Source organism: Cylas formicarius, unplaced genomic scaffold (assembly GCF_029955315.1).
Source record: "Cylas formicarius isolate icCylForm1 unplaced genomic scaffold, icCylForm1.1 PGA_scaffold_4__25_contigs__length_36172078, whole genome shotgun sequence".
In the NCBI taxonomy this organism is placed as follows: Eukaryota; Metazoa; Arthropoda; class Insecta; order Coleoptera; family Brentidae; genus Cylas; species Cylas formicarius.
In genome coordinates, this window is record NW_026844334.1 from 19,904,365 (window position 1) to 19,915,842 (window position 11,478).

General features: G+C 33.8%; 1 protein-coding gene across 1 annotated transcript; it reads right to left on the reverse strand.

Annotated features, from left to right (window-relative positions):
- Window positions 1–642: 642 nt before the first annotated feature.
- On the reverse strand, window positions 643–10,485 carry LOC132701049 (tyrosine-protein phosphatase non-receptor type 14). Its single transcript, XM_060668685.1, has 9 exons — window positions 9,951–10,485; window positions 9,732–9,900; window positions 9,428–9,669; window positions 9,139–9,370; window positions 6,371–7,960; window positions 5,040–5,258; window positions 1,664–1,846; window positions 1,285–1,611; window positions 643–1,229 (listed from the first exon to the last, which is right to left on the reverse strand). The coding sequence occupies exons 1-9, from the start codon at window positions 10,301–10,303 to the stop codon at window positions 1,101–1,103; spliced, it is 3,444 nt and encodes a 1,147-aa protein (XP_060524668.1). The 5' UTR covers window positions 10,304–10,485; the 3' UTR covers window positions 643–1,100.
- Window positions 10,486–11,478: the final 993 nt, after the last annotated feature.

An 11,478-nucleotide genomic window follows, 5' to 3' on the forward strand; every position in this document is an offset into this window, starting at 1 on the left:
GTCTTACCAGAAAGGGAGAACAACTTAGGTAGTAGCAATAAAAATACTTTAATCTCATAAATTCATCTAATCTACAATTAATTTTAATTCTTTAATTAGAAAAAATTATAAATTTTTTATAAAATTTGAATTATAAAGAAATTTACGATGATTTTTTTATTGAGCTTCATAAATACTATTATTTGCAATACTATATTGTAAATAAATAATTGTCAATAGTAAAACAACATAATTGTTATTTTTAACATTATTTTTAGCGATTATATTGTTACAATAATTTTAGATGATGCAGAATACAAATTTGATTTATTGAGGGAAAAAATGGGAAAAACAAGGACTTCACTTTTTTTTCAAATTCAATTGTGAACAACTATTTAAAAAATAACCTAAACAAATGACAGAACATTAATTTCTCATTAAAAATTAGCATGGTTCATTTTTGTATATTGAGTTCTTTATTAGTTACAAATTTCCAAAATCAAAAAACTTATTAATGATTTCTAGGAAATTTTCAGCAGAGCTTTTTTAATAAAAAAAATAGTCAATCGATTTTTTTAGAACAGTCTAATAGTGGGTTTGATATTATATATGGTCTGTAACAAACTACCAAACAAATAAACAAGTAAAAATATATGTACAATTTTATTTTTCATTGAAATGGTATGTACAATTAAGGCACCAAAAAAGGATCACAATTAATTTCTATATAAATCGTTAAAATATCTCCAATACAATTACACAGCCTTTATATCTTGCATTAAAATGATGAGAAAAAAGTAAATTAAAATTGATATATTTATACATAAAGTCAATGCAGGATACTACATTATTAGCAACACTATTTAAAATTTAAGACGACAGCAGCTTTAGAAAATACTGGCAAATATTTGTTAAATTTAAAGTAACATCAAAATAGGATTGCCGAGTGTTTGTTTTTTTTTGTTAGGAATCATTCAAAAATTAAAAATAAATACATCCGACAACCCCACAATAATAATTCATATCATTCTAGTGCTGTAAAAAGGCACACTGAAAACTATCCAAAAATACAAATTAATTTTAGGCACTAGCAATGGCAAACATATATACTGATTTACTTATTAAATGAGTCGTGTTTGTTTTAGGTAGTGTATTAACAATGAATATACAAATCTATACTGAGCAATTATTTGTACCATAAGAGCTCTTTGCTGTCTAAGTAATCCTACTACTCTTGGGATGCAAACTTCCTGGAATAAAGTTAACCAGTGATAAATACTATTTTCAGCAACAGAACATTTTTACCTGGTTGTGATCAACTGTATACAGCAACAAATCACTTAAAATAGTCAGACCAGTACGTCCGACACCTGCAGTGCAGTGAACCAGAATTGGTGGATTTTTATTATGCCCAGGGGGTATTTCACCCATCGAGTGTTGGTGTACACTTTGCATCTCTTCGAGGAAACCGAGAAAATGTGCCACTGAATTCGGACAACCCTGGTCCCCCCAATCGGCATAATGAAGATGCCATATGGTTCTATATCTTCGGGACGCAACGTGGCAAAGTCTTATTTTACTGGTAACGCAATGCCCTGTTCTTTGGGAAAATTCCCACCACACCTGATAATTCTGGTAAGAAAGCAACTGTTACCTCGTCTTATCGATCCTTAGATTAACTAACCTGGTCAACATCAATACACCTTTCATCAGCATCGGGGAGATAAGTCATATCGTCAGATGGATCTGTGAGCTGCACCATAAGGTAAACTTCCGCTTCCCAAACACATTGCCAAAAATAGGGTAAGGTCACCCTGGTAGGTCCTTGAGCGGCAATATAAAATCTTTGTTTGCTTCCCACGGTAGCCTACAATACTGATAGAATTAGGCAAAAATATGTACAGGGTGATCTGTTTAAGAGGGGACTATAACTTATCTCGAAAACTACGGGGATTACAAAAAAAAAATAAATACAAAAGTTGTTTCTATTAAAATAACCTTAATTTTTTCCCTAATCGTCACTATTTTATATACAGGATGTTAAAACAAAGTTACACTTCTTTAAATAGAACACCCTACATTTTATTGCATTTTTGGATAGTCCTTCAAAGGCAAATTCAACGATATATATGAGTATGGCTCTGTGATGCACCGTTTCGAACTTATTGGCGATCGTCTTCAGAAGTCGGGTTATGTTTAAACCATCATTGTTGAGTTGCTTATTAACTTTTTTGCATCTATTATTTTTACGAAAATAATGCTTTTCTTTAGGGAATGATAAAATTTAAAATATTTTCTTAAAATACGCGGTGTTGCCACGTTTCGCAAAATGATACTTTTCTCAATTTTATTACATGAGACACCCTGTATTTTATTGGATTTTCGAATAGCCACCTTAATAACGATTCCAATTATATACCACAGTACGGGTCCCTGACTTACCGCTTTGGCTTAATTGGTAGATAAAATTAAAACTGGGTATAAGATTTAAATTATTAAGATAAGAAATTGGGAATTTGTCAATCAATCAATTCGTTCACAACCGTTTTAGAGCATTGTTAGGAAGTCATATTAAAAACAGAATATTAAGCTTTGCACAATTTTGCCGAATTTCGCAAATTACTTATTTCTACGTTTAAATGTCTAGGTGAAATATTACTTATAAGTAAAATTAAATTAGTTTTTCAAAATATTGAAGAATACAAGTAGCATATGCTATTTCTAAATTGTATATGGCATTTGAGACGTAATTCGTTTCATTCAGATAGTGTATTGCCGCGTGAATTCGTTGCTGCACTTCAAAAACTGTTGACGCTTTATCTTTGTAAACCATATCTTTCAATGTACCCCACAAAAAAAGTCCATCGGTGTCAAATCTGGACTCCTTGCTGATCGGGAGATGGTTCCGTTTTGGCCAATCCATTCTCTGAAATTTTCGTTTAAAAAAGGAGCATCATCTTGCTGCCAAATTAAATTTGGATGCTCTCTTTGAGGAATATTATTATGCATAAGTGGCCGAATTTCGTTTCTTAATAAGTTTAAATATCTTAGCGATGTTAAATTTTGTTGGTAAAATATGGGTCCTAAAATTCTAGATCTCCAGATTGCGCACCATACTTTCACGGATCTTCGCCCCTGCTTGTTTACTTCGAAAACATTTTTTTTGAAATCCAATAATGCGTAGTTTTTCAATTAAATAACACTTCAGACGTTGTAAATATTGATTCGTTGGTATTAAGTATTTTTGTAGTTTTTGTACTGGTGTGAATTTTAACTGCTAATTTTTAAACATGTTTGAAGTATGGTTCGTCTTACGTCTACATATGAAGCGGCAAGGCGGCTGGAGGTCTCTGGAGTATTTTCAAAATGCAGAAGACTATCTAGCTGCATATTTTCATCCAAAACCGTTCGGCATTTCGGTATTTTGGCAAAAAAATTTTTCTCTGGCAATCGCCTATGGGGAAATTTGATTATATCAAAAAGGTCAAGATTAATAATATTATTAATTTTGTGTTTGTGTCTTTCAACAGACAGGTTTCTATATATTTTTTAAAGACATGTAGTCTATATTATTAAAAATATGAATATTTTTAAAAGCTTTTTCCATTTAAGTATTATTGAAAATTTTCAAATGGAACCAAAACGGTAAGTCAGAGACCCGTACTATGTTATATAATTGAAAAATGAAAAAGTATCATTTTGCGAAACGCGGCAACACCGCGTGTTTTAAGAGAATATTTAAAATTTGATCATTACCTAAAGAAAAGCATTATTTTAGAAAAAGTAATAGATGCAAACAAGTTTAAAAAGTAAATAAGCAACCCAACAATGATGGCTTATCAAAATAACCCGAATTCTGAAGATGATCGCTAATAAGTTCGAAACGGTGCATCATAGACCCCTACTCATATGTATCGTTGAATTTGTCTTTGAAAGGACTATCCAAAAATGCAATAAAATGTAAGGCGTTCTATTTAAAAAAATTTAACTTTGTTTTACCAACCTGTATATAAAATAGTCACGATTATTAAAATAAAAAAAAGGTTATTTTAATAGAAACAACTTTTGTTTTTAATTTTTTTTGGAATCCCTGTAGGTTTCGAGATAAGCTATAGGGCCTCTTAAACGGGCCACCCGGTACAATAACAATCAGGCACTAATAAAGACTTTGAAATTTAATTGAAAAATACAGAAATTGCCCGAAATTGGATATAGGTTTCCATGTATGATAATTATGTTCAGGTATGGTCAAACAAAAATTAAAAAATATGAGAAAAATATAGAGTAAAGCAGTTTAATCTCATAAAATTCATTCAATTAGAAAAGTTATTACTAGGCAAAATATGCGTAATATAAACAAACACGTAGCAAAAATTAATTTTAAGGAGGTGAAATATTGAAAATATGCCAATTAAAATAATCCTAAAGGTAAAGAGAAATTCCTTGGCTTATTTTATGGCTAAAACTCCTAAAACTCCATATGACCATAGCTTCGCAAATGCGTCATTAGCAATCTAACGTGTCGAAATTTACAGAATTTTTTAGTTTGTAACTCGTGCAGTTTTTAGGATAACTAGCTCGAATTAGGAATCGGCGTTCCTATTTCAAAATCCTTTTTTTGATTTGTTTAGAAACTTGTATCTTGAGGCTTTTTCATATATTAAAAAAATAACCAATTTTTTGTGAATTCTGTAAATCGCTAAATGAAATTAATATTTTTTTCTGTTGTGCAGGAACTTTTAATTTTTATATTATTATAATAAACAATTTATATTTGAGACTGCAATATTGAACGGTTATGTTGCAATCGGTAAATGTTTTAAATATTTATTATAATCTAGTAATAATGCTAAAAACAAACACTATTGCCGCATAACTTATATAATGTTATAATAGACTTAGAAGGTTAATTTACATTTTTTACCCACCCTCAATGCACATAAAATTATTATTGAACATGCACCAGCTGGTGGCAATATTTATATTTTGATTGCGTCATTAATTTTCGAAATGCCGTATATTGCATACTCAAAGACTACATCCTACATGTACATCCTTACCGTAATGTGAGATGCATTGATGTAACCATATCGATTGTTCTTTGTTGGAGTCAGTCTTAATCTATTGTCTTCATATGGAAGAACGTCCTTGAATCGATTAAAAGCTGCATTTTCGGGAAGTAAAGCAGTTGTAAAATCCGCATTTGGTTTCTTCTTAGGTATTTTATCAAACTCGAAGAACAATTGACTGTCTGCTAACTTGTTTTCTAGAAGCTGACACTGCAAACCAACATTGGAAGTGAAGCTACTTTTCCCATCAACAAAGATACTTGTATGGACACAAATATCTCACAATTTATTCTTTACTACTTTTTACTATTCTTACATCTAAACATCTAAAACTCTATTGGTTTTGTAAAGGGTACTTGCCAAACAAGTCAATCGATTAGAATTGTTAAATCTCTTTTCGCAATAGAATATGTAATAGGGGGACCGGAAACTTAATGTCGTTTTTGATAATGATCTATTAAAGGCGGAAGTGGAAGCAGATCCTTGGCGGTTGGGATCCGCATGACTTAAACCGAAGTAAACAAAACTAATTGGACTACCACTTGCAACTTATTGCTAGGAAGGCACAAAAAGGAAGGGTTTTTGGACCGGTCCATTGCAGGGGATGAGAAACACGTGTTATATGACAATCCGAATCGCAAAAGACAATGGCTGTCCCCAAATGAAACACCAAAACCGACTGCGAAACCGGGCCTTCACCCAAGCAAGGCGCTCTTGTGTGTTTGGTGGATTATTCGCGGAATTATACACTTTGAAGTTCTGAAACCTGGACAAACATTCGACGCTGACCTCAATGTCCAGTTTTGGTAAACAGACCGCATAGCACAAAGAAGACGTTGAAGAAGTTGAAAAAATTAACGATCGGAGTTGGGAGCTACTACCTCATCCATGCTCACCTGACATTGCGCCAAATCAAAAATGTCCTCTCCACTTACTTTAACAATCAACCAATTAATTTTTTCAAATCGGACATTGAATATTTATTAAAAAGATGGCAAAAAGTGATCGACAATGATGGGAATTATGTTATTGATTAAAAATAAAACCAAACAAAAATATATGTAGTTTAAAAATAATGATAAAAAACGACATTATTTCCCGGTAACCCTATTATTATTAGCAACGTGAAAGAATTGTCTGAATGTGAAAAATTCCACTCCCGATTTAACATAATATAACTAATAACAAGTTTTGGTTAGTTATATTTTCGCAAGAACGATTTTAAATTTGTGTGCCTTTAGAACACGAATATGTTGGTTCTCTAAACATTAAGTTAATGTTAATGGAATCATCTGAAAATTATACATATCCCAGCAACTTACCATTGTTTCTTTGCTAATAGACGGGGGAAGAGGATTAAATCTGGGTAGGGCGGTAGACCATCTGTGTTTATTACGACCTTGATTTACACTTTCCTTCTTTTTCTCCCTACCTAAAGTTGCACTTTTCTCCTTCTCTCCAGATTTGCTCCTGCCTATCAAAATTCCCCACCTTTTCTTTTTTTTATTAGAGCTGCTATGAGAGTTGGAACTTGAATCGGCAAAGGTGGACTCATTAAGGGTACTGCAATGATCAGCAACAGAGTTATCACTTAATATCGTTAAATTCGATAAATTCTTATTTGCGTTATTTAAGTCTGGTCGTGGTAAAATTGATTCGCCAGACGATGTTTGAGATGCGTTCAGATTTTGTAACGATCTGTTCAAAACGCTACTGGTATCACTCACGCTAGAGTTCGGATTCAATTCAGACTTTGACGAATTTACACTAACATCCCCGTGGTTTATGTTGGCGTACATATTTTCCTTACTATTACCTATCCGCATTTGCTGCAATTGGGATTGCATACTACTAACAATGGTTTGGTTAATAACCTGACTTATCTCCGGCGCAGAATGGATGCTTTGCGTTCTACTGCGCATCTCTCCATCGTTTTGCCATGGCAAAGGTATATTTTCATATATGGGCTCGGATGAATCATTCAAGCGCGGGTCGTGGGCGGCCACTGTCGGGTTCTGATTTCGAGTCACTACAAAGCCTGTAGTGTCGCCGCAAATCCTATTATCTTGTAGAATTTGTTTCATATTCGCGGGCATACAGTAAATTATATTTCCGTGTTCGTCATACACCTTTTTAATATGTTTAGTAATATTCGGGTTTTCCACTATGACCGCTTGGGGTCTTCCTAACATGTTGTTATTGAATATGGAAGCCAGATTTTCATACGTTCCATGTTGCGGCGGTAAATAACTTTGAGAACGGTGAATGGGATGCGCCTGATGATGTTGATACATTTCGTTGTAATGTTTTAAATATAAATTCCCGCCAGATACCAAATCTGGACTGGAGCCGCTTACTAAATTATTAACAAAATGGAGAGGCAGTTTGGTTTGTTGAGAGATTCCAGCTAGGTCGGGTGTGGAATTTGAACTTATTCTGGTAGAAGGGTAAGGTGGGGGATGTTTAAATAGATGCATCATCGCCGGGTGTTGGTTTTCAGTGACTAATATCTGGGATTGTGTAAATCCAGAATTATACAATAAGTTTTTTGGTTCGATATTGTTGTGCGTCACGTCTGGGTACCGCAGGTGATTTGAGTACGCCTCGATTTGATGTATCTCGGGCTGTGAACTATACAATATTGAATGAGTGTTTTGAAGAGGTTCCCGTGAAGCTATGGCACTCGAAGAATTTCTGTACTTCTGTTGAATAGCAGTCTCATAATCAGGGGCTGGACGATAAGAAGGCAACAAGCTACGTAGGTGATCTATATCTGTTGGTTTATTTAAATCCAAACAAGAAGTGGATTGAGCTCTCTGTGACAATTTATGTGTGGACGATACTATTTGCCTGTCCCATAAGTGACAGGCACTTTTTATATCTTCCTGACTCTCTATCTGTCGCAGTTTATCCTATAAACAGATAATGAAATTTGGCACATTGTTAAAATTAAAAAATTCGTTATTGGAAAACAATTTTAAGCTTATGCAGAAAATGTTTGTGTCATAATTAAAAAACTATTAAAATAAAGAAAAAAATTGACACTTGAAGCCTCTTTTTAAAAAGTGCCGGTGTTAAATTAATAAATTCAAAATTTTCAACGCCAGCATGAAAATATTTCACAAATAAATTAGAACAAAAAATGTTCAGATTTTCACAGTTATTTAAAGATTTATGACAGCGCTGTCGGCAACAGCATGCCTTTATCAAATACAAAATATGACAATGTTCAACACCTATATATATAAACAGGTAGTAATAGATTTTTAATATCCGGTGTAGGGTTATAAATTTAAATTTAACAAATCCAATTGGTCATTAAGTAATAGATTCAAGTATCTCATTATGTTAATTTCCATAGTTTCCAACAAACTAAATTTTTGCTTTTCGATTGATTATGTAAAACATCAAAATTATCGTCAAACTTGTACATTTCTGAATTTAAATGAATGGCGTAGTTAGAATTCGAACTTTTATTTTGATATGTCCTTTTCTGTTCGTTAATGCGTTTCTTAAATGTTCTACCTGTTTGTCCGATATAAATTTTGGGACATGAACCACATTTCAACCTGTAGACTCCGGATTTTTGAGTTCTTCATAATGTCCTATGGTGTTTTTATTTTTAAAAGCAGTCTTAAGACCAAATTTAGATAGATGTTTTGAAATTTTCTTGCTAGGTTCTCGTATGTATTTATTGTTTTATAAATTTTTGGTTCGGTCTTTAATATGGGATAGGTGGAGTTCTGAGTTATTTGAAACTGCTTTTTAGTTATAATCTCATCTACCAAAGACGACCCCAACCATTGTTCAAAGCTATTTGTTTTATAATATTTCTTTTTTTTTTCAAAATATTATAAAACAAATATCTTTTAACAATAATTACGACGATAGTTGAAATTATAACTAAAAAGCAGTTTCAAACAACTCTCAGACCAGATTTCACACCTGATTTACCTATTGACTTAGACCTTGTAATTTATGCAAACCTTCCAAAAATAAACTGTACAGTTATCATTATTGATATTATTTTTTGTTTCAAAACCTTTCTCGGAGACAATTATTAATAAGAAAAATATAACATTGTTCTCACTTCACTAAAAGCTTGATGGAAGGTTGGGGGTTGCGGAAGAGACCTGTCTGTCAAGTCACTTCCAATATTCATTTCATACTGTCGGAAGAACATATGTTGTAGTACACAAAATCTCCAAGCACTTTTTGCATTATCAACATCATTGAACACAAATTCAACTTTATCTCCACCACCCACTGATTCAATTGTGAATTCACGTTTGTGATTTATTACATTACTGATGTCTGACCATCTACAACACAGCATATAAGATTTATATGGCAGATGTGGCAGAATGGCAGATATATACCGAAAATGTCTAATATCTTGATCATGATATGTTGCAGTAATGCCTGTTAATCCAATGCCCAAGATAGCATGCACACCCTCCTTGTTTGTGACACTAAATTCTTCTTGCCCATAACCTTCCAATTTTTGACAAGCGCATATGTAATATTCCTCAGCCGTGCCTTGAGGTACATTGAGAAGAGCAGCATGTTGACGACTTGCAGCTTCAGTTAGAGATTCTAATAACCCAGGATCAACAACACTCTGAAATCAGTAAGTAATGCTTAAGAACACATGACATTGATGAACAGCAAGAGAAATACAACCTTAGGAAACAGCTGAAAATCTTTTAAATAGTGAGAAGTATGCCGTTCCGCATTAAAGTTTCCAAATTCTGCCTGCATTGAATAACTTGCCAATTCTATAGCCTGGCGGGGAGTACAGGAAATTCTACCCTCTATTACATCTTGTTTTAATTGTAAAAAGTAATGGTATCTGAAAGAACTCACATAAAACAAAATAAAATATAAAACAAATCATAATACCTGGTAACTTCATCTGTTATGAGAAAAACACCAGAAATAACATAATACATCACCCTTAGATATACACAAAGACCCCTTGCATGTTTGTCTAACTGTCTTTTAATTGGACGATCCAATTCTACCCAACATAAGTTGCTATTACAATTTAGACTAATGTATTGTAGTCCAAAAAAGTGGGGTTGATTCAAGCTTAGCTTTTGGCACACCACATCTAGACAGTCCTGACCAGTGCTATCAGAGGATAATGTACATTCCACTGTCGTTCCATCTAGATTTTCGACTGAAATAACAAACAAGCTTTTTGAAACTACACTGTAGTGTTTGGACTTCTTTAGCTTTAGTTTAAAAGGCATAATTATTATTTTTGATTAATTTAAGACAACTTATATGGCAAAATGTATTCCAGCATATTCTTCAGGGGCAATTTTGAACAACGCGGTATCAGATTGCAGCTATTTTTTATTGAATATGTGCAAAAAATGAAACATTAGAAACGCCTTCCAAAAAATAAAATACTTTTCAGTTATGTATTGACACTTGCTTAGTTCCATTTTCGAATTAATAAAAACAAACAATCTTTATTATTCATTCTATGATGTCGATAGGGAAAAGCGTTAAACTTGAGAGGTTAACCGATTCTGTGGTGGATTTAGCGTTCAGTGTTTAGTGAACGTTTTAAAGTTATAATCGTTGTCGGCCCTTTCGGTTTTCACGCCGATATGTAAGCCGGATGGGCCCGGTTGGTCGACAGGGGTAGCGGGGAGACCTTTTTTGTAATCGGGTCAAACTGTTCCAAGTGTCGTTTCCGTTTCCCTCGGAAGGTGATGGACCGTCCAGTCCCTTTTAATTAAGGCACCCTCCAGATTATTAGGTAAACGTTGAACCATATTCGTAAGTGGCCGAGTGATCCTAGCAGCTTAGGTCAATAGAAGTAAAGGAGAAGGAGTGAGAGGCTAATCAAAGCAAAAGCTTTGGCCGAATGATCCTAGCAGACCTGGCTAACAGAAGTAAAAGAAGAAACCAAAGCAAATGTTTCCTAGGGAAGGATGACGCTGGTAATCAGGCAAAAAACAGCCGTCGAGATTTCAGGGTAGCAGGGGAATATTTTTTTTTCTACTCGCGTCTGTAAAATACCTAATTACCCACCGATCTAGCGTGCGGGAAGCGTCACTTTACCACGTCAGTTTCGTTTCCCATGTATCCGAGCCGGACATTTTTGGAATTTTACCGCACGGATTTGGGAGCAATCGGATATTTTCGGAGATATTTCTCACGGTTTGAATTTCGACTTTTGTCAATTCTGACGGTCATGTCAGTGAATGTATTCGTGTTGTTTTGCGATAATGTACCCAAAAGCGAAGGTCATAGAAAACGTATAGTATGCAACACCTTCGGTAAACTTTTTAACTCACTCATTTATTAAAAACTCGCTCCGCTGCGCTCAGCTCGTGTCAAATAAACTCATGAGTCAAATGATGTTTACCGCACTTGTTGCATAAAGACTATTTTCTACTCCCGTCTGTAAAAT